Below are 27,637 nucleotides of genomic sequence, written 5' to 3'. Positions count from 1 at the left end.
CGATGGCGTGTATTTCACACGTTCGTTGGGCAACCCCAAGAGGAAGGTATGATGCGCACAGCGGCAAGTTTTCCTCGGAAAGAAACCAAGGTTTATCGAACCGAGGAGGAGACAAGAAGCGCGTTGAAGGCCGATGGCGGCGGGATGTAGTGCGGCACAACACCGGAGATTCCGGCGCCAACGTGGAACCTGCACAACACAACCAAAGTACTTTGCCCCAACGAAACAGGTGAGGTTGTCAATCTCACCGGCTTGCTTGTAACAAAGGATTAACCGTATTGTGTGGAAGATGATTGTTTGCGAGAGAAAATAGTAAAAACAAGTATTGCAGCAGATTTGTATTTCGAGTATTAAAGAATGGACCGGGGTCCACGAGTTCACTAGAGGTGTCTCTCCCATAAGATAAAAGCATGTTGGGTGAACAAATTACGGTCGGGCAATTGACAAATAGAGAGGGCATAACAATGCACATACATGACATGATAAGTATAGTGAGATTTAATTGGGCATTACGACAAAGTACATAGACCGCCATCCAAGCTGCATCTATGCCTAAAAAGTCCACCTTCGAGTTATCATCCGAACCCCCTCCGGTATTAAGTTGCTAACAATAGACAATTGCATTAAGTATGGTGCGTAATGTAATCAACAACTACATCCTCGGACATAGCACCAATGTTTTATCCCTAGTGGCAACAGCACAACACAACCTTAGAACTTTCGTCACTTCGTCCCGGTGTCAATGCGGGCATGAACCCACTATCGAGCATAAATACTCCCTCTTGGAGTTAAAAGTAAAAACTTGGCGGAGCCTCTACTAGTAACGGAGAGCATGCAAGATCATAAACAACACATATGTAATAACTTGATAATTAACATGACATGGTATTCTCTATCCATCGGATCCCGACAAACACAACATAGAGTATTACGGATAGATGATCTTGATCATGTTAGGCAGCTCACAAGATCCAACAATGAAGCACAATGAGGAGAAGACAACCATCTAGCTACTGCTATGGACCCATAGTCCAGGGGTGAACTACTCACTCATCACTCCGGAGGCGACCATGGCGGTGTACGTAGAGTCCTCCGGGAGATGAATCCCCTCTCCGGCGGAGGTGCCGGAGGAGATCTCCGAGAATCCCCGAGATGGGATCGGCGGCGGCGGCGTCTCAGTAAGGTTTTCCGTATCGTGGTTTTTTCGCATCAGGGGTTTCGCGATGGAGGCTTTAAGTAGGCGGAAGGGCAGAGTCGGGGGCCAGACGAGGGGGCCACACCATAGGGCGGCGCGGGCCCCCCCTAGGCCGCACCGCCTTGTGGTGTCGCCACCTCGTGGCCCCACTTCGTATGTTCTTCGGTCTTCTGGAAGCTCCGTGGAAAAATAGGCCCCTGGGTCTTCGTTTCGTCCAATTCCAGAATATTTCGTTACTAGGATTTACGAAACCAAAAACAGCGAGAAAACGAGAGCGGCACTTCGGCATCTTGTTAATAGGTTAGTTCCGGAAAATGCACGAATATGACATAAAGTGTGCATAAAACATGTAGGTATCATCAATAATATGGCATAGAACATAAGAAATTATCGATACGTCGGAGACGTATCAAGCATCCCCAAGCTTAGTTCTGCTCGTCCCGAGCAGGTAAAACGATAACAAAGATAATTTCTGAAGTGATATGCCATCATAACCTTGATCATACTATTTGTAAGCATATGTAGTGAATGCGGCGATCAAAACAATGGTAATGACATGAGTAAACAAGTGAATCATAAAGCAAAGACTTTTCATGAATAGTACTTCAAGACAAGTATTAATAAGTCTTGCATAAGAGTTAACTCATAAAGCAATAAATCAAAGTAAAGGCATTGAAGCAACACAAAGGAAGATTAAGTTTCAGCGGTTGCTTTCAACTTGTAACATGTATATCTCATGGATAATTGTCAACATAGAGTAATATAACAAGTACAATATGCAAGTATGTAGGAATCAATGCACAGTTCACACAAGTGTTTGCTTCTTGAGGTGGAGAGAAATAGGTGAAGCTGACTCAACATAAAAGTAAAAGAGAATGGTCCTTCAAAGAGGAAAGCATCGATTGCTATATTTGTGCTAGAGCTTTTATTTTGAAAACATGAAACAATTTTGTCAACGGTAGTAATAAAGCATATGAGTTATGTACATTATATCTTACAAGTTGCAAGTCTTATGCATAGTATACTAATAGTGCCCGCACCTTGTTCTAATTAACTTGGACTACCGGATCTTTGCAATGCACATGTTTTAACCAAGTGTCACAATGGGGTACCTCCATGCCGCCTGTACAAAGGTCTAAGGAGAAAGCTCGCATTTTGGATTTCTCGCTTTTGATTATTCTCAACTTAGACATCCATACCGGGACAACATGGACAACAAATAATGGACTCCTCTTTAATGCATAAGCATGTGGCAACAATTATTATTCTCATATGAGATTGAGGATATGTGTCCAAAACTGAAACTTCCACCATGAATCATGGCTTTTGTTAGCGGCCCAAAGTTCTTCTCTAACAATATGCATGCTCCAACCATGAAGGTGGTAGATCTCTCTTGCTTCAGACAAGAGGGACATGCATAGCAACTCACATGATATTCAACGAAGAATAGTTGATGGCGTCCCCAGAAACATGGTTATCGCACAACAAGCAACTTAATAAAAGATAAAGTGCATAAGTACATATTCAATACCACAATAGTTTTTAAGCTATTTGTCCCATGAGCTATATATTGCAAAGGTGAATGATGGAATTTTAAAGGTAGCACACAAGCAATTTACTTTGGAATGGCGGATAAATACCATGTAGTAGGTAGGTATGGTGGACACAAATGGCATAGTGGTTGGCTCAAGTATTTTGGATGCATGAGAAGTATTCCCTCTCGATACAAGGTTTAGGCTAGCAAGGTTATTTGAAACAAACACAAGGATGAACGGTACAGCAAAACTCACATAAAAGACATATGGTAAACATTATAAGACTCCATACCGTCTTCCTTGTTGTTCAAAACTCAATACTAGATGTTATCTAGACTCTAGAGAAACTAAATATGCAAACCAAATTAGCAAGCTCTAAGTATTTCTTCATTAATGGGTGCAAAGTATATGATGCAAGAGCTTAAACATGAGCACAACAATTGCCAAGTATCAAATTATCCAAGACATTATAGCAATTTACTACATGTAGCATTTTCCAATTCCAACCATATAACAATTTAACGAAGAAGAAACTTCGCCATGAATACTATGAGTAGAGTCTAAGGACATATTTGTCCATATGCTACAGCGGAGCGTGTCTCTCTCCCACAAAGTGAATGCTAGGATCCATTTTATTCAAACAAAACAAAAAACAAAAACAAACCGACGCTCCAAGCAAAGTGCATAAGATGTGACGGAATAAAAATATAGTTTCGGGGGAGGAACCTGATAATGTTGTCGATGAAGAAGGGGATGCCTTGGGCATCCCCAAGCTTAGACGCTTGAGTCTTCTTAGAATATGCGGGGGTGAACCACCGGGGCATCCCCAAGCTTAGAGCTTTCACTCTCCTTGATCATATTGCATCATACTCCTCTCTTGATCCTTGAAAACTTCCTCCACACCAAACTCGAAACAACTCATTAGAGGGTTAGTGCATAATAAAAATTCACATGTTCAGAGGTGACACAATCATTCTTAACACTTCTGGACATTGCATAAAGCTACTTGGACATTAGTGGATCAAAGAAATTCATCCAACATAGCAAAAGAGGCAATGCGAAATAAAAGACAGAATCTGTCAAAACAGAACAGATCCGTAAAGATGGATTTTATTAGGCCACCAGACTTGCTCAAACGAAAATGCTCAAATTGAATGAAAGTTGCGTGCATATCTGAGGATCATGCTCGTAAATTGGCTTAATTTTCTGAGCTACCTACGGGGAGATAGACCCAGATTCGTGACAGACAAAGAAATGCTGGAACTGCGCGAGTAATCCAAATCTAGTACTTACTTTTCTATCAAAGACTTTACTTGGCACAACAAAACATAAAACTAAGAGAAGGAGATGTTGCTACAGTAGTAAACAACTTCCAAGACACAAATATAAAACAAAAATACTGGAGTAAAAACATGGGTTGTCTCCCATAAGCGCTTTTCTTTAACGCCTTTCAGCTAGGCGCAGAAAGTGTATCTCAAGTATTATCGAAGGGTGGTGCACCTACAGCGGGGTTTGGAGGTTTCTCAACCATGCATAGTATATTGGATACATAAGTTTCAGCGTCTCCCTTTTCATTAGTCTTGGGCTTGCTACTCTCATCGAACAAATTTTCAGGAACAAGCCAAGCATAGTTATTTTCTAGTGCATCATTCATAGCTAGGAGTTTACATGGTATTGGTGCTTTGATCTCCCCACCATCATTAGCATTATTAGTGTACCTTATCCTATCCATATCCATTTTTTCAAGGAGACTAACAAAATTAGTATGAGAACCAAGCATATTAAATTTAGCGAAGACCTTTCTAGCTTCTCTTGCTAGACCACCAAATTCTCTAAGAAGGGTTTCTAAAACAAAATCTTTCTTTTCCCCCTCTTCCAAATCACCAAGTGTAAGAAACATGTGTTGGATTATAGGATTAAGATTAACAAATTTAGTTTCCAACAGGCGAACTAAAGCAGCAGCAGCAATTTCATAAGTAGCGCAAGTTCTACCAAGTGTCTATCTTCAAAATCATCAACGGTACTAACATGGGTGAAAAATTCTTCTATATTGTTCCTCCCAATTATAGACCCTTGTCCTACCGGTATGTTCTTTGCGGTAAAATTAAAAGGAAACATGATGAAATAAGTAAAGTAAATGCAAGTAACTAATTTTTTTTGTGTTTTTGATATAGCAAACAAGACGGTAAATAAAGTAAAGCTAGCAACTAATTTTTTTGTGTTTTGATATAAGTGCAGCAAACAAAGTAGTAAATAAAATAAAGCAAGACAAAAACAAAGTAAAGAGATTGAGAAGTGGAGACTCCCCTTGCAGGCGTGTCTTGATCTCCCCGACAACGGCGCCGAGAAAATATGCTTGATGGCGTGTATTTCACACGTTCGTTGGGCAACCCCAAGAGGAAGGTATGATGCGCACAGCAGCAAGTTTTCCCTCAGAAAGAAACCAAGGTTTATCGAACCAGGAGGAGACAAGAAGCACGTTGAAGGCTGATGGCGGCGGGATGTAGTGCGGCGCAACACCAGAGATTCCGGCGCCAACGTGGAACCTGCACAACACAACCAAAGTACTTTGCCCCAACGAAACAGTGAGGTTGTCAATCTCACCGGCTTGCTGTAACAAAGGATTAACCGTATTGTGTGGAAGATGATTGTTTGCGAGAGAAAATAGTAAAAACAAGTATTGCGACAGATTTGTATTTCGAGTATTAAAGAATGGACCGGGGTCCACAGTTCACTAGAGGTGTCTCTCCCATAAGATAAAAGCATGTTGGGTGAACAAATTACGGTCGGGCAATTGACAAATAGAGAGGGCATAACAATGCACATACATGACATGATAAGTATAGTGAGATTTAATTGGGCATTACGACAAAGTACATAGACCGCCATCCAACTGCATCTATGCCTAAAAAGTCCACCTTCGAGGTTATCATCCGAACCCCTCCGGTATTAAGTTGCTAACAACGGACAATTGCATTAAGTATGGTGCGTAATGTAATCAACAACTACATCCTCGGACATAGCACCAATGTTTTATCCCTAGTGGCAACGACACAACACAACCTTAGAACTTTCGTCACTTGTCCCGGTGTCAATGCAGGCATGAACCCACTATCGAGCATAAATACTCCCTCTTGGAGTTAAAAGTAAAAACTTGGCCGAGCCTCTACTAGTAACGGAGAGCATGCAAGATCATAAACAACACATATGTAATAACTTGATAATTAACATGACATGGTATTCTCTATCCATCGGATCCCGATAAACACAACATAGAGTATTACAGATAGATGATCTTGATCATGTTAGGCAGCTCACAAGATCCAACAATGAAGCACAATGAGGATAAGACAACCATCTAGCTACTGCTATGGACCCATAGTCCAGGGGTGAACTACTCACTCATCACTCCGGAGGCGACCATGGCGGTGTAGAGTCCTCCGGGAGATGAATCCCCTCTCCGGCAGGGTGCCGGAGGAGATCTCCGGAATCCCCCGAGATGGGATCGGCGGCGGCGGCGTCTCGGTAAGGTTTTCCGTATCGTGGTTTTTTCGCATCGGGGGTTTCGCGACGGAGGCTTTAAGTAGGCGGAAGGGCAGAGTCGGGGCCGGACGAGGGGCCACACCATAGGGCGGCGCGGGCCCCCTAGGCCGCGCCGCCTTGTGGTGTCGCCACCTCGTGGCCCCACTTCGTATGTTCTTCGGTCTTCGGAAGCTCCGGTGGAAAAATAGGCCCCCGGGTCTTCGTTTCGTCCAATTCCGAGAATATTTCGTTACTAGGATTTACGAAACCAAAAACAGCAGAAAACGAGAACCGGCACTTCGGCATCTTGTTAATAGGTTAGTTCCGGAAAATGCACGAATATGACATAAAGTGTGCATAAAACATGTAGGTATCATCAATAATATGGCATAGAACATAAGAAATTATCGATACGTCGGAGACGTATCAGCGGCGTCTCTGGAACTGTTCTGGTATTTTGGCTCTCGGTACTAGGGTTTTTGGGGGCGAAGGAATAAATAGGCGAAGGGACAGCGTCGTGGGAGCCAGGGGGCTCCCTCCCCACGGCTCGGCGCGGCAGTGGGCCCCCCGCGCTGCCATATGGGGAGGGCCCCCTGCTGGCCTTCCTCGACTCCTCTTCGGTCTTCTGGAACACTCCGTGGAAAATAGGGCCGTGGGCTTTTGTTTCGTCCAATTCCGAGAATATTTGTAAAACAACTTTTCTGAAATCAAAAACAGCAGAAAACATGAACTGGCACTGTGGCATCTTGTTAATAGGTTAGTCCCAGAAAATGCATAAAAACATTATAAAGTGTGAATAAAACATGTAGGTATTGTCATCAAACTAGCATGGAACATAAAAAATTATAGATACGTTGGAGACGTATCAGCAGGGCGCACTACCGGCTTCAGCAACAACGTGGAACCTGCACACAACACAGGTTGTCAATCTCACCGATTTCGCTGAATACAAAGGATTAAATGTATCGAGTGGAAGGAGATGTTTGCAGTAATTAAAGAGAACCGAGCTTCCAATAAGTAAACAGAACAAGATTGCAGTGGATGAATTTATCAGTATAAAGGAAAAGACTGGGGTCCACAGTTCACTAGAGGTGTCTCTCCATAAAGATAAATAACATGCTGGGTGAACAAATTACAGCTGAGAAATTGACAGAATATCGACCATACATGACAAGATGATTACTATGAGATTCGTTTGGGCATTAGAACATAATACATAGACCGTTATCCATCTGCGTATATGACTAATAATACACCTTCCGGTTATCGTCCGAACCCCTTCCAGTATTAAGTTGCAGGCAACAGACTATCGCATTAAGCAATGTGTGTAAAGTAAATAATAGAACTACCCTCGGATAAAACATTGTTGTTTTCTCCGTAGTAGCAATAGCACATCTACAATCTTAGAAGTTATTGTCACTCTCCTAGAAAACTAGAGGCATGAACCTACTATCGAGCATAAATACTCCGGAGTCACAAGCATCTACTTGGCCAGAGTATCTACTAGCAACGAAGAGCATGCAAGATCACAAATAACATATGACAAGAATATATAATCGATCTCAACGTAGTATACAATATTCATCGGATCCTATCAAACACAAAAGGTAGCATTACATAAGGATGATCTTGATCATGTAGGGCAGCTCACAAGATCTAAACATTAGGCACAAATTAGAGAAGACAACCATCTAGCTACTGCTATGGACCCATAGTCCAGGGATGAACTACTCACGCATCACTTCGGAGGCGGGCATGCTGTAGATGCCTCCGGCGATGATTTCCCCTCTGGCAGGGTGCCGGGAAGACTTCAGAACCCTCCTGAGCTGGGGTCTGCGATGGTGGCCGCGACGGTACTTTTCGTGGATGGAGGCTCGGGTGTCTAGGGTTTTCCCGAGATCGTGATTAAATAGGCGGAGGGGCAATGTCGGTGGAGGCCACGGGGGCCCACACCACCCCTAAGCGCGGGCCAGGGCCAGGCCGCGCCTAGGGCTGGTCTGGCCGCCCTGCTGCCTCTCTTCGACTCCCCTCCGGACTCTGTCTTTGTTACGGAAAAATATTGACTTAGGCTTTTGTTTCGTCCAATTCCGAGAATATTTCATGTACAACTTTTCTCAAATACAAAACAGCAGAAAACACGGAACTAGCACTATGGCATCTTGTTAATAGGTTAGTGCTGGAAAATGTATAAAAGTGCAACGAAGCATGTGCAAAACATATATAAATTGGTAAACAAGCATGGAGCATCCAAAATTATAGATAGGTTTGAGACGTATCACCCACCTCGCCAAAACCTGCGCCCCCTTCACCGCTAGCTGGGTCGTCTCCGCCTGGCAGCCCACCGCCGTCTGCATCGCCCGCGTAGTCCTCCGCACCAAGCTCGCCTGGGCCAGCGCCTTCGCCGAGCGGGTCGCCTCCTCCTGTTGCTTCAACGCCATTGATGCCTCATGCATTGTCTCCTCGACAACAGGGTTCGCCTGCGTCTTCGCCATTGAATTCTACAACCGCTGGAATTGCTGAGTCCTCCTCAACATCGCCACCGACTACCTTGCCACCTGCTCCACCCCCTGCGTTGCGTCCTCATACGCGCAGGAAAAGTGGGGTGTTTCGTCCTCGTAAGTGCACCAACAAAACTGTTGCTTGGCATGCGACGTGCATGGCGCGGGCACAGGTGGATCCTACTCCTGAACCTCGGCATTTTCAGGCTGCTATGAGTATTCCTCACTGGCGGACTGTAATGGAACAAGAATATCAGGCTCTTCTCAAGAATGAGACATGTTGTTTGGTTCCTCCCAAGACTGGCATCAATGTCATTGATTCCAAGTGGGTTTTCAAGGTCAAGAAACATGCGCTGATGGCTCTGTTGAGAGATACAAGGCTAGGCTGGTTGCAAAAGGCTTTAAACAGTGCTATGACCTTGATTATGAGGATACCTTCAGTCCGGTGGTCAAGCCCACCACTATCCGTATTCTGCTCTCGCTTGCTGTCACTCGAGGATGGTCCCTTCGTCAGCTTGATGTTCATAATGTGTTTCTTCATGGTGTTTTTGAGGAAGAGGTATACATGCGTCAGCCACCTGGTTTTGTTGATCCAGCGCATCCGCAACATCTGTGTCGCCATGTCAAGGTGCTTTATGTTTTGAAGCAAGCTCCTTGTGCTTGGTATGCACATCTTGGCACCGCTCTTCGGGCTCATGGTTTTGTTCCCTCTACTACTGACACCTCACTGCTCCTTCTTCAGCGTCCGATATTTACCATGTATCTGCTGGTTTACGTTGACGACATTATCCTTGTCAGCTCCTCGGTGACTGCTGCGGATCGTCTAGTTTCTGCTTTGAGTGGTGATTTTGCTGTTAAAGACCTTGGTAAACTGCATTACTTTCTTGGTTTGGAGGTCTCTCAATCTGATCCTGGTTTGACTCTCGCTCAGCAGAAGTACTCTCTGGATCTTCTTCGACGTTCTCCTATGCTCAAGTGCAAGTGTTCTACTACACCTATGTCCTCTACTAACGAACTATCTGCTCTAAATGGTTCTCTTCTCTCTGCTGATGATGCTACTGAGTACCACAGTATTGTTGGAGGTTTGTAGTACTTGACTATCACTCGTCATGATGTTTCCTATGCTATCAACCGTGTCTGTCAGTTTCTCCATGCTCCTCGAGATTCTCATTGGACTGCTGTTAAACGCATATTGCGTTATATTCGGTTGACACCTTCCTATGGCTTGCATCTGCAGCCGACGCCTTCTAGAGTCCTCTCCGCGTTCTCTGATGCAGGCTGGGCTGGTATTCCGGATGACAGGCGATCCTCGGGGGAACATGCAGTGTTCTTTGGTCCTAACTTGATCGCCTGGAGTGCTCGAAAACAAGCGACAGTGTCTAGCAGTACCACTAAAGCTGATTACAAAGCAGTTGCCAATGCCACAACTGAGATCATTTGGATACATTTTTTGCTCCGGGAATTGAGGATCTCTCAGGAGCAACCGCCAGTCCTCTGGTGTGATAACATCGGTGCTACGTATCTGTCTTCGAATCTAGTATTCCATGCCCGAACGAAACACATCCAGGTTGACTTTCACTTTGTCAAAGAACGTGTTGCTCAGAAGTTGCTTCTTATAAGTTCATTTCCTTCGAAGGATCAACTTGCTGATATCTTCACAAAGTCACTGCCACCACCTCAGTTTGAAGGCTGTCGGCACAATATCAACTTACTGAATTCTTCAGAGCTCAGTTGAGATTGAGGGAGGGTGTTAGATTCTGTATATACTGAGCCATTATACGTATGTTGTAATCCTACCCGTACTTGTATTGTACTCCTATATAATGCAAAGGCTACCCCACGTTGGAGGTGTGCCACAAACCCTAAAACACTTGTTTGATACTCATCTAGCACCTCGTGTCCTCATTATAGAAAACACCACCCGCGTCAAACCGTTGAGCGATCCACGGGGCAAAAAAACTGCATAACCCTTGCTAGGTCTTCCATCAATGTTGCCACCACGCTAGGTAGGGCCTCACCATGCGCGAGTCCAGCTTGGCACGCCTGTCACCGAAACCCTGTTACACCATGCCGCCATGATTCGTCACCGTCGACATGGTTAATGAAACACCACTCGATGACAAGGCGCCTCCAGCCAAGAGACCTAAATCTAAGGTTTTCCCTGCATACATCTGTGCAGGGAGCAGGAGATTTGCAACGACGACGACTTCAACAATGTAACGACGCCCACTAGCGCCACCATTTTCTGCCCTGCCCGAACGTAGCCTCGCTTCCCAGATCCGGCAGAAGCAACAGAAGGACGCCATGAAAGGCGCGCCACCTGAGGAATCCATTGATATCACATCGGAATCCAACCACACAGTATCTCCAAAGGAGGCAATCCACTGAAGGTGATGGAGTTGTCTCCATGCCAATCATAGCTGATGTGCCAAGATGAGGTCAACCATATTATGGTTGGCCGCAACAACCCACCCGCTGATCTGCGCTGGCCATCATTCTCGCAGAAAATGTCGCCAACTTTCCACCATGCGACCCAGGTGATGACCATTTTTATTGCATGGGGGTCCGTCAGGGTTGGGCCACCCTCATTGTTCGTCTTTGTCGGTAGGGCTTGGGCACCACAACTAAGGCCGGCGACGGCAATGGACGTTGGGTGGGGATCCGACGGCGGCTCGCTAGAGCTCGGACAGGGGCCTCTGAGTCGCCCATGGGAGGCGGCCCTAGAGGGAGGGGGTACCTAGCGACCAGAGAGAGCTCTCTGGCCGACTGGGACAACGGGATGAGGAGAAACTAGATTAATGTGAACATGTTCAAATTTTCCAAGATTTTTTTTTTGTACCAGTACAACTGTTGGAAAAAGGAAGTCTTTGGGTGCATGATGGCTGTCAGTGATACGATGATTCGCGCGCCTAGCTACTCGCGTAGCCGGTTAACGCCATGCTGTGCGTGTATGTAGGGTAGCCATGTGCGACGCAACATGGCACGTTCTCTCTGCAACCACACCACCACCCCCAAGTAGCAATATTCTACGTGGTGCTCTGCTCAGAGCTCCTCCTCCAAGTGTACTGTGCTAGTGTACCAGCTCGCCGGCCGGTTATAAATCGGGGTGCCCACCACGGACCTCTTCCCCCACCAACACCAACACCAACACCACACACAGCCAAGCTCACTGCACTACACTACAAGGGGCGAGCCGGAAGATGGGGAAGCAGCTGACGCTCCTGGTGGCGGCGCCGCCGCTGATGCTGGTGGCAATGCTGCTGCTCTCCTTCCCCTTCACCGGCCGCTGCGCCGTCGCCGAGCAGCCAGGGGCCGACGAGTCCAGCCTGGACACGGGCGTCGCCGGCGACGTGGTCGGCCCCAACTTCACCGAGAGCGCGGCGTCCTTCGGCCAGTCGGGCGTGGCCAGGGCCACCTGGTACGGCGCGCCCAACGGCGCCGGCCCCTACGACAACGGTACGCGCGCCTCCGTTTTTCTCAGATCTAGTACGAGCTGGTCATGTACATTGCTTGCTTCTGCTCTGCTTTGCCTGGCTCGAGGTTGGTTACTGACGGCAACAATGGCGTCGGGCTGTGTGAATGTGTTTGCAGGCGGCGCTTGCGGGTTCAAGAACGTGAACAAGTACCCGTTCATGGCCATGACCTCCTGCGGCAACCAGCCGCTGTTCAAGGACGGCAAGGGATGCGGCGCATGCTACAAGGTACTACTAAATCTTCACTGAGCAATGCTACATCTACGGGCTCGTTTCTACAAAATCGAACTTACGGGCTGACGTGGAGAATTATGGAGCGATTACGGTTCCTCAAATCATGGGAGGAGAAAGATTTGCACCACCCACGTTCATCCACCTCATCCCGTAAAACCACCCCGTAATAAAAAATCCCGTAGGTGTAGGATTATTGATCTTCACTCTACCACTAGCTCTTACTACTAGTACTACTAATCTTCTGCTAGTATAGCTACTAAGTGCAAGATTAAGGGTTTGGATGATTGGATCGTGTCACTTACTGTAGTCTGCATTGGATTCTCTCTACTTGATCTGTACTTGTAGTCAAAGCTAGACCTAGTTGGGTTTGATTATTGTTAGGCCGGCTGGCCCGTGCCACTGCAGCGTGGGTCCACCAGCGCGCCTGCGACGGCACGTTCCCGCTGCAGTGCGTGGCACAGCGTCCCATGCAAACGGACCAGTGTCTCCTGTCCTCTCTCTCCACTCTGTGATTTCCAAATACTAGTAGTAGTACTATTGTTTGTTGACGATGTACTAATACAATGGCGATGATGCAGATCAAGTGCACGAAGCACAAGGCTTGCTCGGGTCGGACGGAGACGGTTGTGATCACGGACATGAACTATTACCCCGTGGCACCCTACCACTTCGACCTCAGCGGCACCGCCTTCGGCAAGCTCGCCAAGCCCGGCCGCAACGACGAGCTCAGGCACGCCGGGATCATCGACATCTCATTCACCAGGTATACGCTTTTTTACTCCACATAAACCGTCTTCTTCACTCACCGGCACGGCCGGCGTCTGCTCCGGTGAGCCCTCTGTCTGTACCTGCCACCAGACCACATTAACTCGGAACTGCTACCAGTCCCTCCTTTTCACACAAGCACAAGCTCACTGGGCTGCGGCACATGCCCGACTGCCCACCTCTTGTCCCCCCCTGTCGTCGTCCTCCTCTCCTATATGACCAAACGCCCTCACGACATCCGTCCACAGATCATGTGCTGTGTCCTTTTTTCTTTTTAAATTCAGACAACCATGTTAGCAAGAAAGCAGCACCAGTAGTAACATGAAAAGATTCCCTCCTATAGCAAGCCTAATTCCATCTAGATCTACCTGATTCTTACTATTAACAATCTCAAGCTGAAAACGCAGGGTGCCGTGCGAGTTCCCGGGGCTCAAGGTGGGCTTCCACGTGGAGGAGGGCTCCAACGCCGTCTACATGGCCATCCTGGTGGAGTACGAGAACGGCGACGGCGACGTCGTGCAGGTGGACCTCATGGAGTCGGGCCGCCGCGGCGGCGGGAAGTGGACGAGGATGCGCGAGTCCTGGGGCTCCATCTGGCGCCTCGACTCCAACCACCGCCTCCAGGCGCCATTCTCCGTCCGCATCCGCAACGAGTCCGGCAAGACGCTCGTGGCTCGCAACGTCATCCCCAAGAACTGGCGCCCAAACACATTCTACCGCTCCATCGTCCAGTACAGCTAGACCATTCCATCGGAGGGCCGTCCGGAGCTCCCCATCTGGTTCTGTTTTGGCGCGAGTTGAAAGTTGTTGGAATTTGAATGTCTGCATCGTACTACTAGGTGGGATATAGAGGAGGCACGCGTAGTAGTGCGCCCAGAGAAATGAGGGCGCACGGACGCTCTCCCGCCCGCTTCAATCTGCATCTACTAGCTGTTGCATTAATTGTTTCAGACTTATAATTCGGGGGATGCACGAGCAGTATATGTGCTGCATCCTTGCATGATGTATCCATGATCCATTGATATATATGTGAATCATGTTTCATCCATGATACGTCCATCACTCTGGCTATATGTACAAATTCATCAATGTTGCCATGCGGCTTCCAATTTCAGTCTGCCTTCGTTCACGGGCTGCATTTCCCCTCGATTCCTGCAACTTGTGTGGAGGTCTGGGAAAAACTCTAGAATTCACCGTTCACTACGGGAACATGCCGTGGTGCCGACGGCTAGATCCTGTGATGATGTCAAAATATTGGGGCGTCGCCACAAGGCTCGTTCCGGCCAGCCCAGCAGGCAAGCCGTCGGCACGGGAAGGTATGTGCCGACGGCAACCGTCAACATAGCTTCGTTCGTCGGCTGAGCCTCTCCGCCGTGATGGCGAGGTAACAGCGCCAGAACTGTACCGACGTCACATATTTCAGCCATGTGCCTAGGGCTTTCCATTTTACCACATTAATCTTCAAAAAATCATAACTAAATCATTACAATTCAGAAAAATACAAATAATATATCAAAATTTTCAAAAAATAAGATCTATCTTGAAAAAGTATAAAACTTGGAATATTGCAAATATATCAAAAAACCTTCTAAAAAAATGAGCTATCATGTCTGATTTTTTTGACATTTCGGTCAAACGACTAATGTTATGGCTAAAATCGTCGCATAGTTTGTGATAGTGTGCCCATATTGTGCACACATGTGCATCTGAAACCTTTCCGTCCACCCCTCATGAAAAAGATAAATTTCTGCCGAATCGGAGGAGGCCGACCAGAATTGAACTACAAGTACATGAAATAATGCTCAAGATTTTCTTGTAAAAATCATTTTTAGGTTCACAACATGCTATTTCATCAGAGATCCAGTGCAAGTTTAGCGAGCCTTGGCTCCGGGAAAATGATCTTCATGCCCGCCGTTTTGAATATAGTTTAAAACGGGCATAACAAATTCGAAAACGAGCCAAACAATGTGAAACCTTCGCGTGGTGCCATATTATGTGTCATAGTTGCAAGGAAAAATATTAAAGTTGGAAAATTACAAAACACAACAAAAAATTCTTCACAAAATGAGCTATTACGTTTGAGGTTTCATGACATTTAGATTAAACGAACAATGTTATGGTTAGAATCGTCGCATTGTTTGTGATAATGTGCCCATATTGTGCACACACATGTGCATCTTGAGATGTCTAACGATGTTGCAGAAGAAGTTTCCAGTTCATCGCACGAAAAAACATTTTCCATTTTTGAGGGGGTGTTTTGTGAATCAACCACACCAAATTAAAGTTTCACATTGATAGCAACATATTTTTCAAACTATCGCCCGAGGTAGGAGCCTGGGACACGTGGTCGACTCTCAAGAGGTTGGGAGCGAGAGCGGTGAGGGGAGAGAGCCCCCCCATCCAGCCACCGAGATTAGGGCATCTCCAACCGCGCGACCCATCCCGCGCCCGCGCGTCCGGATGGGTCCAGCCGGACAAAAACCCGGCCCAACGCGGGGACGCACCGCAAAAGCGGACGGCCGCAGCGTCCGAGCGACGCAAACCCGGCCCAAATGCGGGCTAGGTTTGCGTGGCCGCGGATGGCACGCGCCGTCCGCTCGCGTCCGCGGCGCCGGTCGCCTCGTCTCCTTGGGCCCACCCGTCGGTGACCGGGGAGTCTATTAAATGGGGATTGGAGGGATGCGGCCCTCCACTCCGATCCCCACTCCACTCCCCGAGCAAAAACCGCCGCCATGGCCCCGAAGCGACGGTTCGCTCCCGGAGCGAACGACGACGAGGCCGGCGGCCGATCGGCGTCGGCCGCCGGCGGCTGCGACGAGGCGGCCTCCACATCGGAGAGGCCGCCCGCCGCGGCGCGGCATTGCCGCAACCGCCGCCGCCGCTGCTGCTCGAGCCCAAGCCCGAGTCCTCGGAGGAGGACCCGGACCTGCTCGCCGCCCTCATCGTCTCGGCGGCGGAGGAGGAGGCGAAATGGCCGCAACTCCATGCGGCCATTCGCACCTCCGAAATGGAGGAGGCGGCGCGGCGGGAGGTGGAGGACGCGGAGGGCTGGGCGCTCTACGACCGAGGCCCTCCGGGCGCGACGGGAGGAGGAGGAGGAGACGGCGCGGCGGGAGGAGGCCGGGCGCCGCGCCGCCGAGCGGCAGCGCCGCCAAGAGGAGAGGTGCCGCCGCCGGAGGAGTCGGCGCCGAGGAGGCCGGGCGGCGCCGGCCGCGGAGAGAGCGGCGGCGCCTCCGGGCGGCGCGGGTGGCTCCGGACCCCCACTCGCCGTGGGAGGAGGCCCTGTGGTCTCCACTGGCCGGAGTCCCCGGCGCGGTCGAGCCACAGCGGTGCCTCGCCGCCCGGGGACCTCGGCGACGTCGCCGACGACGCCCACGGGGGCTAGGCGGCGCACCGGCGGCCACCGCGCCGCCGACCAAACCCTAGAGGGTTTTTTATTTTCTGTTTATATTTTAGTTTAAATTTAAAAGCCCATATAGGGGCTTCTTTTGTTAGTTTTATTTGCCCAAAATAGGGCTATGTACTAAATTTGCCCAAAATAGGGCATATGTTTAATCAAATATCGTTTAAATTTGCCCTTTTAAATTTGTTTTCGTGTTTCTCCAATTTGCGATGCGTCCGCGCGTTGGACGCAGCGCGCGACCCAAACGGACACGCGGACGCGGGCCGCTGTCCGCGTGTCCGGGCGGCGACCCAAACGGCCCAAAACGGACGGCCCAGCGCGTCCGTTTGGGTCGCGCGGTTGGAGATGCCCTTACCAACTGCATTTCTGAATTCTCTATAGAGGATAGTGCAAACATGTAGCATCCACCACTTGAAAGTACAGTAAATTTCAGAGACTTGGCGAGCAGATATCGATCTTCTGGATTGCTTAGTTTATTTTCGTGATTTGAGACAAGCAACTCAGAAAGTCAGAGAGGCGTGGTGTTGTTACTGATGACTGACAGAGAAATTCGGTCGTGGTCCGGTCAAAGTTATCTTTTCAGTTACAGACCAGCGTACGAACTCCCATCGTCCCATGTCTGAACTGCAAACTGCAGAGCAACAGACTGGAGCACTCGATGCTAGCCTCGTCTTTCTGTAAAGGCACCCGGGCATCTTGCCTTGGTCTTCATAGTTTTTGTAACCCTACTCTTTCGACCGATTCCTTTTCTAGGCTTTCCAGTTTCGTGCACCGATCTACACTGCCACGCGTGCTCAACCTCTGGTCCGGTTTAGTATGTGGCTCAATGCCGATAAATTGACTTTGATCGAGCAACTTCATTAAAATTGATACTGTAACAGATTTCAGCTGGTATCGTCTTGCTTCTCATCTTGCTCGGAATGTTGAACTAAACAGCAACACAGTTTTTTTTCTTTCGAAATGGGGTGTACCCCGGCCTCTTGATGCACACAATCTTTTACTCCCTCCGGTTCTTTTTAATTGTACTAAATTTGAGTTAATTAAAAGAGACCGGAGGAAGTATTAAGAAACTGAATATTCAAAGTTTACAATTCAAGGATCAATGAGGGATACAAAATCAACAATCGAAAAAAGAGAAGACTGCTAAGCAACCTATGCATCATGTAATCTCTTAACAGGCCGTCAAGTAGCCTGGTAGAAAATATCCTGGGCAACCATTCGAAGGCGGTTGCATCCAGAAATCGTGCACTCCCGCTGATCCTCCGGGAGCAAGAAACGCCAAAGCTGGATCCAGTGAACCATAGTGTGAATAACCAACAAAAAATTAGTAGTCTTTTTTTTAAAAAAACAATATCATTTATGCAATTCCAAATTGACCAACATAAAGCCGAAACACCAATGTGAATCCTAGGTTTATCAGATTTGTCAGTTCCATTAAGTCAATTTCCAAACATATTTATGGCATTGGATGGAGGTGGATATTATATGCAACAAAACCACCCATCAAATAAGCCTAGCAAAAGGACAGGAAATAAACAAATATTCTACCGATTCCTCAGCGTCAAAGAAAGAGCATTTCGTATTTCAATTCCAATTCCTCTTTGCTAGATTATCACGGGTCAAGAGGACTTTCTTACTAAGGAATCACATAAAGATTTTAATTTTTAGCGGGATTTTTATTTTCCAAAGATACTTACGAAAGATATCCTGTATGTCCATTTAACATATCACCATACATAGATTTAACAATTAATTTTCCAGAAGATGTTAGGCCCCAAAGGAACTTATCTTGATCATCAATTAAATCTATCTCCATTAAACGTTGGCATAGGTGTACCCATTGATCCCATTTATCACCAATCAGCCTTCTCCAAGCTCCATTAAACATTGGCATAGGTGTACCTATTGATCCCATTTATCACCAATCAGCGTTCTCCAAAAAAACCAATATTTAACAGAGTTGAACTCATAACATTTGCCACTATATTATGCTTACGACAGACTATATTGTATAGTTGGGGATATTGAGATGCAAGTGTCTGATCATCTAACCATCGATCTTCCCAAAATCGCACTCCTTCTCCGGAGCCTACCTCAAATTTTTCTCTACTAAAAAAATTCCCCTTTAATTTCATTAGTCCCTTCCAGAAAGGTGAATCAGTAGGCTTACTTTCAACTTCAGCCAAGGTTTTTTGTGAAACATACTTGTTTTTTAAAAGTTGTATCCATAACCCTTCTTCATAAAGAAGTTTAAAAATCCATTTACTAAGTAGGAAAGAATTTTTAATCTCCAGGACTTCAATTCCAAGACCACCTTGTTCCTTAGGTCTGCAAATCAGGTTCCACTTAGTTAACCTATATTTCTTTTTATTTTCCTTGCATTGTCAAAAGAAGCGTGAACGTAAAAAATCTAATCTCTTCCTTACCCCTTTAGGTAAATCAAAGAAGGATAGCATAAATATCGGTAAACTAGTAAGAACAGAGTTAATCAAAACAAGGCGATCCCCATATGATAACAATTTTCTAGCCCAACACCCAAGTTTTCTCTCAAACCTACTTTCCACTGCCATTCAGAGTTTTTAAATTTTCTATAATGGATTGGGATACCCAAATATTTGAAGGGCAAAGAACCAGATTCACAACCAAATAGTTGTTTATATTGCTCCTCTTCTTCTTTGGCTTTACCAAAATAGAAAATCTCGCTCTTGTAAAAATTAATTTTTAGTCCTGACAATTCTTCAAAGAAACACAATATTAGTTTCATATTTACAGCCTTTTCAAAGTCATGTTCCATGAAAATATCGTGTCATCGGCATATTGCAGAATAGAAATTTCTCCATCAACTAAATGAGGGATAAGACTTCCTATCTGTCCATCCTCTTTTGCTCTTGCTATTAGGATGGCCAGCACATCTGCAATAATGTTAAACAACATAGGTGACAGCGGGTCACCCTGTCGAAGACCCTTCTTGATTTGAAAATAGTGACCAATGTCATCATTGACCTTGATCCCTACACTTCCTCCCCTCACAAATTGTTCGATGAGTTGACACCATTTGGGATGAAAACCTTTCATGCGCATAACTTGTTGAATAAAAGTCCATTTTATCTTATCATAAGCCTTCTCAAAGTAAATTTTAAATATCACTCCATCCATTTTCTTCCGATGAAGTTCATGAATGGTTTCATGTAAGAAAACTACTACTTCAAGAATATGTCGTCCTGGCATGAATGCCGACTGTGTAGGACTAATAACTGTTTCGGCAACAGTATTAGCTCTAATAGTAGCAACTTTCGTGAATATTTTAAAACTAACATTAAGAAGACAGATTGGTGTATATTGCTGGATTTGAACCGCATTCTCCTTCTTAGGCAACAGGGTAATAACACCAAAGTTCAAATTGAACAACTGTAATTCCCCTGAATGCAATTGAGAAAACATTGACATTAAATCACCCTTGATAACTTCCCAAAAGGTTTGATAAAACTCAGTTGGAAAACCGTCAGGTCCTGGAGATTTATTTAACTCCATTTGAAAAATAGCATCCTTGACTTCTGACGTGGGCATTACCCTTCGGGTAACCGATGTTGCCCTACCCTACACGGTCTAGCTGGAGGCCCATGAAGACACTCGATGGCAAGATGGGCCACCAGGACGGTGCAAAGGAAGATTCCTTGAAGTACAAGACAAGGAAGGAGCCGAACAAGGAAAGTTTAGAGATAGATCTACTGTAAACCTAGTCGTACTCGATTGGACCTCTTGAGACCTGGCCTCCTATATAAAGGCCAGGAGAGGGGCTGTCGAGGGACACAACCAATCTTAGCAATCTTAGCCAACAGAAGCTTGGAGCTAGGTTACCCTAGTACTTAGCCATCTCGACGAGATCACAGCCGAACTATTCAACACCCCATTGTAACCCATTATCATCATAATCAAGAACAGACAGGCAGGACGTAAGGGTTTTACCTCATCGAGGGCCCTGAACCTGGGTAAATCGCTCTCCCCGCTTGTCTGTGAACCGATGTCTCGTGTCGGCTTGCGGGATTCCATCAACCCTAAGCCCCTATCGGAGGGCATTGCCGAGGAGCACCCTCGACAATTGGCGTCGTCTGTGGGAAACCTGTCGGCACAAGATCGGTCATCGGCAGATCCAATCATGACACCGGCGACTTCACCGGCAACCTCATCAACAACTTCATCGACACCGTCATCGCCAAACCTGGGAAGCCCGATTCGGTTCGGCTCCTATGAGTTCACCCCGCACAGTGATTCCTCCCGCTCAAACTTCAAAGATCTACAAGGAAACATGGAGATGACCTTCGGCAGTGTCCACTACAACGTCAACGCGGAAGGAATCCTTCGACTGCTGGAATCGCCCACTTCCAGATCGACGAGTTCAAGCGCGTCATCGTCACTCGACCTTTCGGCTGGTCTGACAGGCCCGACGAGTTCACCCGCACCCTCGACTCCCCGTTCCGTGTCTTCCATGTCGGTAGGATCCGACGATCCCACATCTTCGGAGTTAACTTCCTACTACTGGTTGAACTGCGACACCAGGCACGGGCTGGGATCGAGCGACATGCCGTTCATCTGCAATGCCCAGTATTCATCGGGAGAGGACAGTATCGACAGCATCGTCCAAGGAACCACCCGAAGAACGGCACGCCACCAGGTTTATGTCGCCAATAACACAGGAAACACAAGGCACAGAGGAGACGGAGACCGTACTCCTCGTTCCAGCAGACGGGCGAGTTTCGAAAACAGCGCCAGCAACCACGACAGCGACTACACCATCGCGGACGAGGAGTGGGCAGCCGCCAGGGCAGCAGTACTCAACAACACACCGCTCCCCGCAGGAACCTCGCTTGGAACCCTCAATGCTTATCGCTCTATACTAGAGAAAAACCGGGAGCACCTGTCGAAGGAACAAGCCACCCTCGAGAGACGCCTATCTACGGCAGATCGATCCAGTGAACGGCGAAGAGGCTCGCGAGCGAGCGCCTCTCGAAATACTCAAGGGGCAGGCAAGCACCGGTCGAGGCTATCCAGGCTTTCGGAAGATGACGCCAGAGAAATCACGTCGAACCTGACCAAGTCCTTTATGACCACGGACACCGCTGGCATGCCACGGCCGAAAACCGTCGCGGGAGCAACCGCAAACCTTGCTGCATACCTCATCAACCAGCGCCCTGAAGGATCCATGGCTCAAGCTCATCGAGGCGCCCTGGAAAGTCTCGCGATACTGGGAAATAATCTAGTTCCACAGAAGGAAAAGACCACGCTGCAGGTTAGTGGCTCAAAGCATCATGCGAGAGACGCTCGGGATGAAATCACCCAGAGCAGGATCGACAAAGCAAGACGACGACGCGCCGCTAGGAAGGAGAATGACAGTGATTCTTCGGACGAGGATCAGGAGTACGACGGCGAGCTCAGGGGAGCCGACTGTCTAAGTCACAAAATCCGCGAGGCAATGCCACCCAAAAAGTTCAAGCCTACTCCTACCGATGCTGCCAAATACGATGGGCAGCAGGAGCCAAGATCTTGGATAGACGATTACCTGCAGACTGTGATTCTGCATAAGGGGAACCAAATAGCAGCAATGCAGTGCTTGCAGCTCTATCTCAAAGATTCAGCGCGAGCCTGGCTAAGGAGGCTGCCGAAAGGTTCCATCAAATCATGGGACGACCTAGTAGACGCCTTCGTTGCCAATTTCCAAGCAACGTACAAGAGACCCGTCCGGATTGAAGAGTTACGGAATTGTCAGCAGAAGCAGAAGGAGTCGATGCGCTCATACATCGGGAGATTCACCAAACTCCTAAATGCTGCCGAAGATGTATCTGTCGACAGAGCAATCGACGCTTTCAGCGATGGCGTCCGGCGTGAGAGCTACATAGAAGAACTCGGACGCAAAAAGCCAAAAACCATAACCAAGTTAATGGAAATCGCCAACAGCTGGGCTGATGGCGAAGACAACGTGCGAAGGCCACGACAAGCGCGATGACGACGAAGACGATGACCAGCCGAAGCACGACTCGGGTGGCCGAAGGGATCGTCACAAGAGAAGGAAGAACCGCAACTATGATGACAACAACCTGGTAGCTGCAGGGTACTCTAACCGGCAGGATGATCGATATGACGACAGAAGAGACGATCGATAGGACGGTAATCGGAACAACTCCGGGAACCATGGCAATTATAAACCGCGACAGCAAAGGGCTCCCGAACTGCCTTACGCTGAGCAGATCAACGCCCCCTGTTACCTGCACTCGTATGTCGACTCTAAGGATGGAAAAACGAAGTCGAGTCACCTGCTCAGGGACTGTCGGCAGTTCATTGACATGCACAAACTCATCCAGCAGGCTCAGCCTCATCAACCCAACGAGGCGTTTCCACCACCACGGGGGCAGATGAGCATGATCCATAGGACAGGTGTTTCGAGAAGAGAGATGAAGAAGCTCACCCGAGAAATTAACCTGGAAGAAAGCATCATGGCGAACATCCCCGAGTATGTCGAGTGGTCCTCTCAGAACATTACGTTCAGTCGAGCAGATCACCCGATGACCATACCAAAACCAGGACACGCTGCCTTAGTAGTCGAGGCACAAATCGGGGGGTTCAAGATGAGCAAAGTTTTCATGGATGGTGGAAGCGGATTAAACCTGATATTCGTCGACACAATCAAAAGTATGAGGATCACCATGAAGATGCTAGAAGAAACAGACACCTGCTTCCATGGGATCCTTCCAACTGCATCGGGCTACTCTCTTGGCAAAGTTTACCTGAACGTCGTCTTTGGCAAAACCGACAACTTCAGGAAGGAGAAGATCGAGTTTGAAGTAGTGAACTGGGAGTCACAGTATCACGCTATACTCGGAAGACCAGCTTATGCCAAGTTCATGGCTGTGCCGCACTATGCATACCTCAAGCTGAAAATGCCTGGGAACAACGGGACAAACATTACGATCTATGGAAGTTTTTCACGCTCGGACAATTGTGATCGCGACTTTCAAAGGATTGCTGCGAAGTTTGGGTCACAACGAGAAATTGTCGACCCTCTGCCCAAGCTGTCGATACGAGAAATCAAGGAAGAAAAACATGTGAGGAAAACCAAGAAGAAGCCAGCCGACCTTGCCCTTGAAGCTTCGACAGCGGAAGCTTCGGCAGCGAAAGCTTCGGCAGCTGATGGCATAGAAGGCACAGGAGACAGCAAGACGCTGGCAACCATTGCCCAGACCCCTGGTGAAGTCAACAACGCCGCAGCAACCACTAACGTGGTGAAAAAGCCAGAAGATGAGAAGAACCCCTTCCTTGCTTAAGCAATTTATTAGCGTTTAATTTTTTCCCTTTTATACAAACAGGGCCTTCCTTTTTCGCCCTCTAGTCTCGTACTTACCTTATTAATGAGAACTTAAGTTTCGATCCTTTGTTAAGCATTGCAGTATTTCCAAAACATCTAAGCCGCATCACTATGCAAACATAGTACGAGGCAGAAGATCGTGCTCCAAAAGAAAAGCCTCTACGAGTGCTAAAAGATACAAAGCAAACAAAGGTGTTAACCTTTCCCTCTGCTATAGATGCCTCTACGAGTGCCGTAAATAGCAAGAGTTCGGAAATACATGAAAATACAACCCATGTTCGATATTTTACTTATGGAAATATCAAAGGACAACGGGTTCATCGGCAGAATCACTGCACCCGAAATATTCGCGGTTGAAAGCAAAGTTGTGCATACAACAGGTTTAGCAAAACCTGCAACACGAGCTGATCACTCAAATGATTTGCTAACCAACCAGTACACATACATTTAAACGAGCAATTCAGATTTGCTCAGTCAAAATTTGCCAACGGCATTAGCACGGTAAAAGTACATATACATGTATCTACCGAATAAAAGGGCTCCATTACATAATCCAAACACTTGGATGAAGTAGCCAAAATACTTATTTACAAAACAACCTTAATCTATGAAATCACCCTTGCGGAGCTTCTCTTTCCTCAGGTACCTTCGAATACTCCTCAAGCTTGTCAACAATTATATTGGCAGGAAGCAATACCTTCGGATATAAAGTATCGAAGTCACCAACAGCGTTGGCCATAGCAAGCAGATTCGCCGAGGGGTAACGTGCAAGCACAAGGGCAAGCGTAAACCTGGCCCCTGCGAAAACCTGAGCTCGCACCAAGTCTCGAATCTTCTTGGCATTCCCAAACTCAGACATCAAAGTCAGCAGCGTATGGGGAATCGCGTTTAAAGGGAACATCATCTTCCAAACTACCCTCATGGCTTTGTAGCACTTGTTGAAGAAGTGGTGGACTTGCTGAATCCGATCCTGAAATTGTGCGACAGCCGAAGCCTTCGAGTGTTCCCGCCAGAAAATCTCTTCGGCTGATGACAACTGGGTCAAAGCATGTACACGTTCGTGAATCCGCTTGTTTTCTTCCGCACGGTTCAAAGCTATGACTGGCAAAGGAATCAATAAAGGATCAGACAAGGCATTGCTGATAAAAGGGCGCAGGAATCAAGAAGCTTACAGTTCAAACTCTCGGTAGCTTTATGCAGCTCAGTAAGAGCGAACCGCTCCACTTCGGCTGCAATCTCGCTCTTCTTACTGACAATAGCAGCTAAGGCATAAGTGCTGTGCAGGTCCTTTTCCATCTGAGTAATCCGATCCTTCATACGCTGGATTCGATCACCTTCAGGAAGAGCACCCGAAGAATCATCAACGAATGAGGGCACTGGGAAAACCTGCAGGAAACAGCGTTAAAAAGAACGACGGATATGGTCAAACTGAGCATCCGAAGTAACTCCCATCGGGAGAAGTGCAAGAAAAATATCATAACAAAGGTGTACTAGCAACATTGCCAGCACGGAGTTTATTACAAACATAAGTTTTGCAACAGAACAATGTTTCACATCAGCTCGAAGATAAGTTTGTTACAAAAATCAAGGGGCTTGGGTCTGAGTCGATAAACTGGGTCCAGCCGATGACTTCCTTGATGAAACTAGTTCAAGGAGCTGGCGAGCACAAGTAAGGGCAGACGTTTTAAGGGCGCTTAAGTCAACGAATTGCCCATCTTGTGTCTTCGGCAGCTCCTTAGTCATTTCTTCAATGTCGGCCTTAAAGCCGTAACCCATCATAAGTTGGAAGGCAAGAATGGCACCATAGGTACGCGAATTACGCTTGAATACCTCGATAACCTCCTTGGTGTCAACTGCGAAGGCATCGATCAACTGCCCCAGAGTTTTGTCCTGCTTGATCTTGGGGAAAATCATCAAGTGCATCCGCGCCAGGGCACCTTTTCCCTTTTCAAGAAGCTCCCGCGTAAGCTGGTGGGAGGCAAGAACCATCGACACACCATTTGCCGGTGAGTTGTTTGGAACTTTGTCCAAGGCAGAGGCAGGGATGTTGGCGGCTTCTGCATGAGAAAGGAAGGAAAAAAGATCATTAACAGAAGATCGAGTTCGTAAAGTACGATAATCGACATAAAAGTATAGAAATGATTACCAAGCAAAGCTAGCGAAGATTGGCGAAGGAGTTCATCCTTTTCGGCTGCCTGAGCTTCGGCAGCCAGCCTTGACGCCTCCTCCTCCTTCAGCTTTTCCTTCAGCTTGCTCAGTTCCTCCTTCAGGGAGTCGATTTCTTGGTGAGCCTTGGCAGCTATCTTGACTGCGCCGTCCAGCTTCGAGGAAGAGGATTCAACTTCCTTCTGCAGTCGAACCTTGTCTGCCTCCAGAGAAGTAAACTGGGAAGCGAAGGCCTCCAAAGAGGAAATAACACCTCGTAGATCCTTAAAGGAAAAAGGATGTTTTACAAAGAATCGTTAGACAAGGCACATTTCAAGAAATTTGCGTCGTATTCGAAAGGGACTTACAGAAGGAGGAGTCGTGGTAATAGCAGGAACATCTTTCCCCTTGGAAAGGGAAGACACAGTCGATGCCTGGGCCGCGGGGGCTGCCTTAGGAGCCGAAGCTTCCGCAACAACCGGCAGAGCAGCACCAGATTTGGCCTTCTTAGACGGAGGCTCAGTGAAACCTTCGTCGCTACAAAAAGGAAATCATCGACAGGAGTTATGAAAAGAATGCGAGGAATAAAGGGACAAGCTATGGCATCGGGGAAGAAGATGCTTACATGTCGAAGAGATCGTCTTCATCGGCAAAGCCGCCGGTGGATCTCTTCGCAAGCGAAGCCCTGGTCGCCTCCACAACTGCATTAACAAAGGCATCACGATCAGCGTCATCATTACGCACTGATCCCTCTGTGTCACAAGCGTCGTCGGCTGAAGGAGGAAGATCGGTGTGAACAGTTTTGGAATCTATCGGATCATCGTGTTCGCTCTCTGGGCCTGCGTGCTCGACAGTGGGAAAATCAACAGGAACTGAGGAGCCTCTTCCCTCAGAAGTATCATTTGGCGAATCATGCAAGTTTCCAGAGACTATGGGGGCCTGTCGAAAAGAAGAACAAATAAGAATAATAGTGATCATATTAGCTAAGTGGAAATAGCATAGTGAGAACATCAAAAGGAAAGTTACCTCTGGTGGCGGATGATCAACATCGAGAGGAGTGTAAGAAGATATCGATGAGATCGAGTCTTCCTGGCTAAAGGAAGTAAGGCGACGGACTTCATCAAGCAACTCCTTTTCCGACAGTTCGGCAACATTAATCATGGTTTCATCCTTTGGACCAGAATACAACCACATCGGGCGAACTCTGGCCATGACTGGTTGGACTCGACGTTTTAGGAACACCGCTGCCACCTCTGTGCCGACCATAGTTTGGTTGTCGGCCTCTTTGATTCGAAGAAATTTGGCTAATAATTCATCGGCCGCTACTCTTTCGTCGGGTGAGAGAATGCTCTTCCAGGAATTCTTGGGCTTGGCTTCGAGGACGTCGGCAAAGCAAGGAAGCTGGGATTCGGGTGACTGGGAATCCTTGACGTAAAACCATTTCAGTCTCCACCCTTGCACGGATTCTCTCATTGGGAAATTGAAGTAATTAACCTCAGAACGAGCTACA

The 27,637-nt window shown here is 47.4% G+C and overlaps 1 protein-coding gene across 2 annotated transcripts; it reads left to right on the top strand.

Moving 5' to 3' along the window:
• Positions 1 to 11,950: 11,950 nt before the first annotated feature.
• LOC124694385 (expansin-B4-like) lies at positions 11,951 to 13,963 on the top strand. Of its 2 annotated transcripts, XM_047227377.1 has the most exons (5): positions 11,951 to 11,998; positions 12,071 to 12,206; positions 12,342 to 12,451; positions 13,036 to 13,220; positions 13,630 to 13,963. In XM_047227377.1, the coding sequence occupies exons 1-5, from the start codon at positions 11,951 to 11,953 to the stop codon at positions 13,961 to 13,963; spliced, it is 813 nt and encodes a 270-aa protein (XP_047083333.1). The 2 variants fall into 2 exon arrangements, with proteins under 2 accessions (XP_047083333.1, XP_047083332.1); XM_047227376.1 differs by having other exon boundaries at positions 11,951 to 12,206.
• Positions 13,964 to 27,637: the final 13,674 nt, after the last annotated feature.

The sequence above is a fragment of the Lolium rigidum genome, chromosome 3, assembly GCF_022539505.1.
Source record: "Lolium rigidum isolate FL_2022 chromosome 3, APGP_CSIRO_Lrig_0.1, whole genome shotgun sequence".
Classification (NCBI taxonomy): Eukaryota; Viridiplantae; Streptophyta; class Magnoliopsida; order Poales; family Poaceae; genus Lolium; species Lolium rigidum.
The sequence above is the reverse complement of the archived record's forward strand: the minus strand, read 5'-3'. Positions and strand labels throughout refer to the sequence as shown.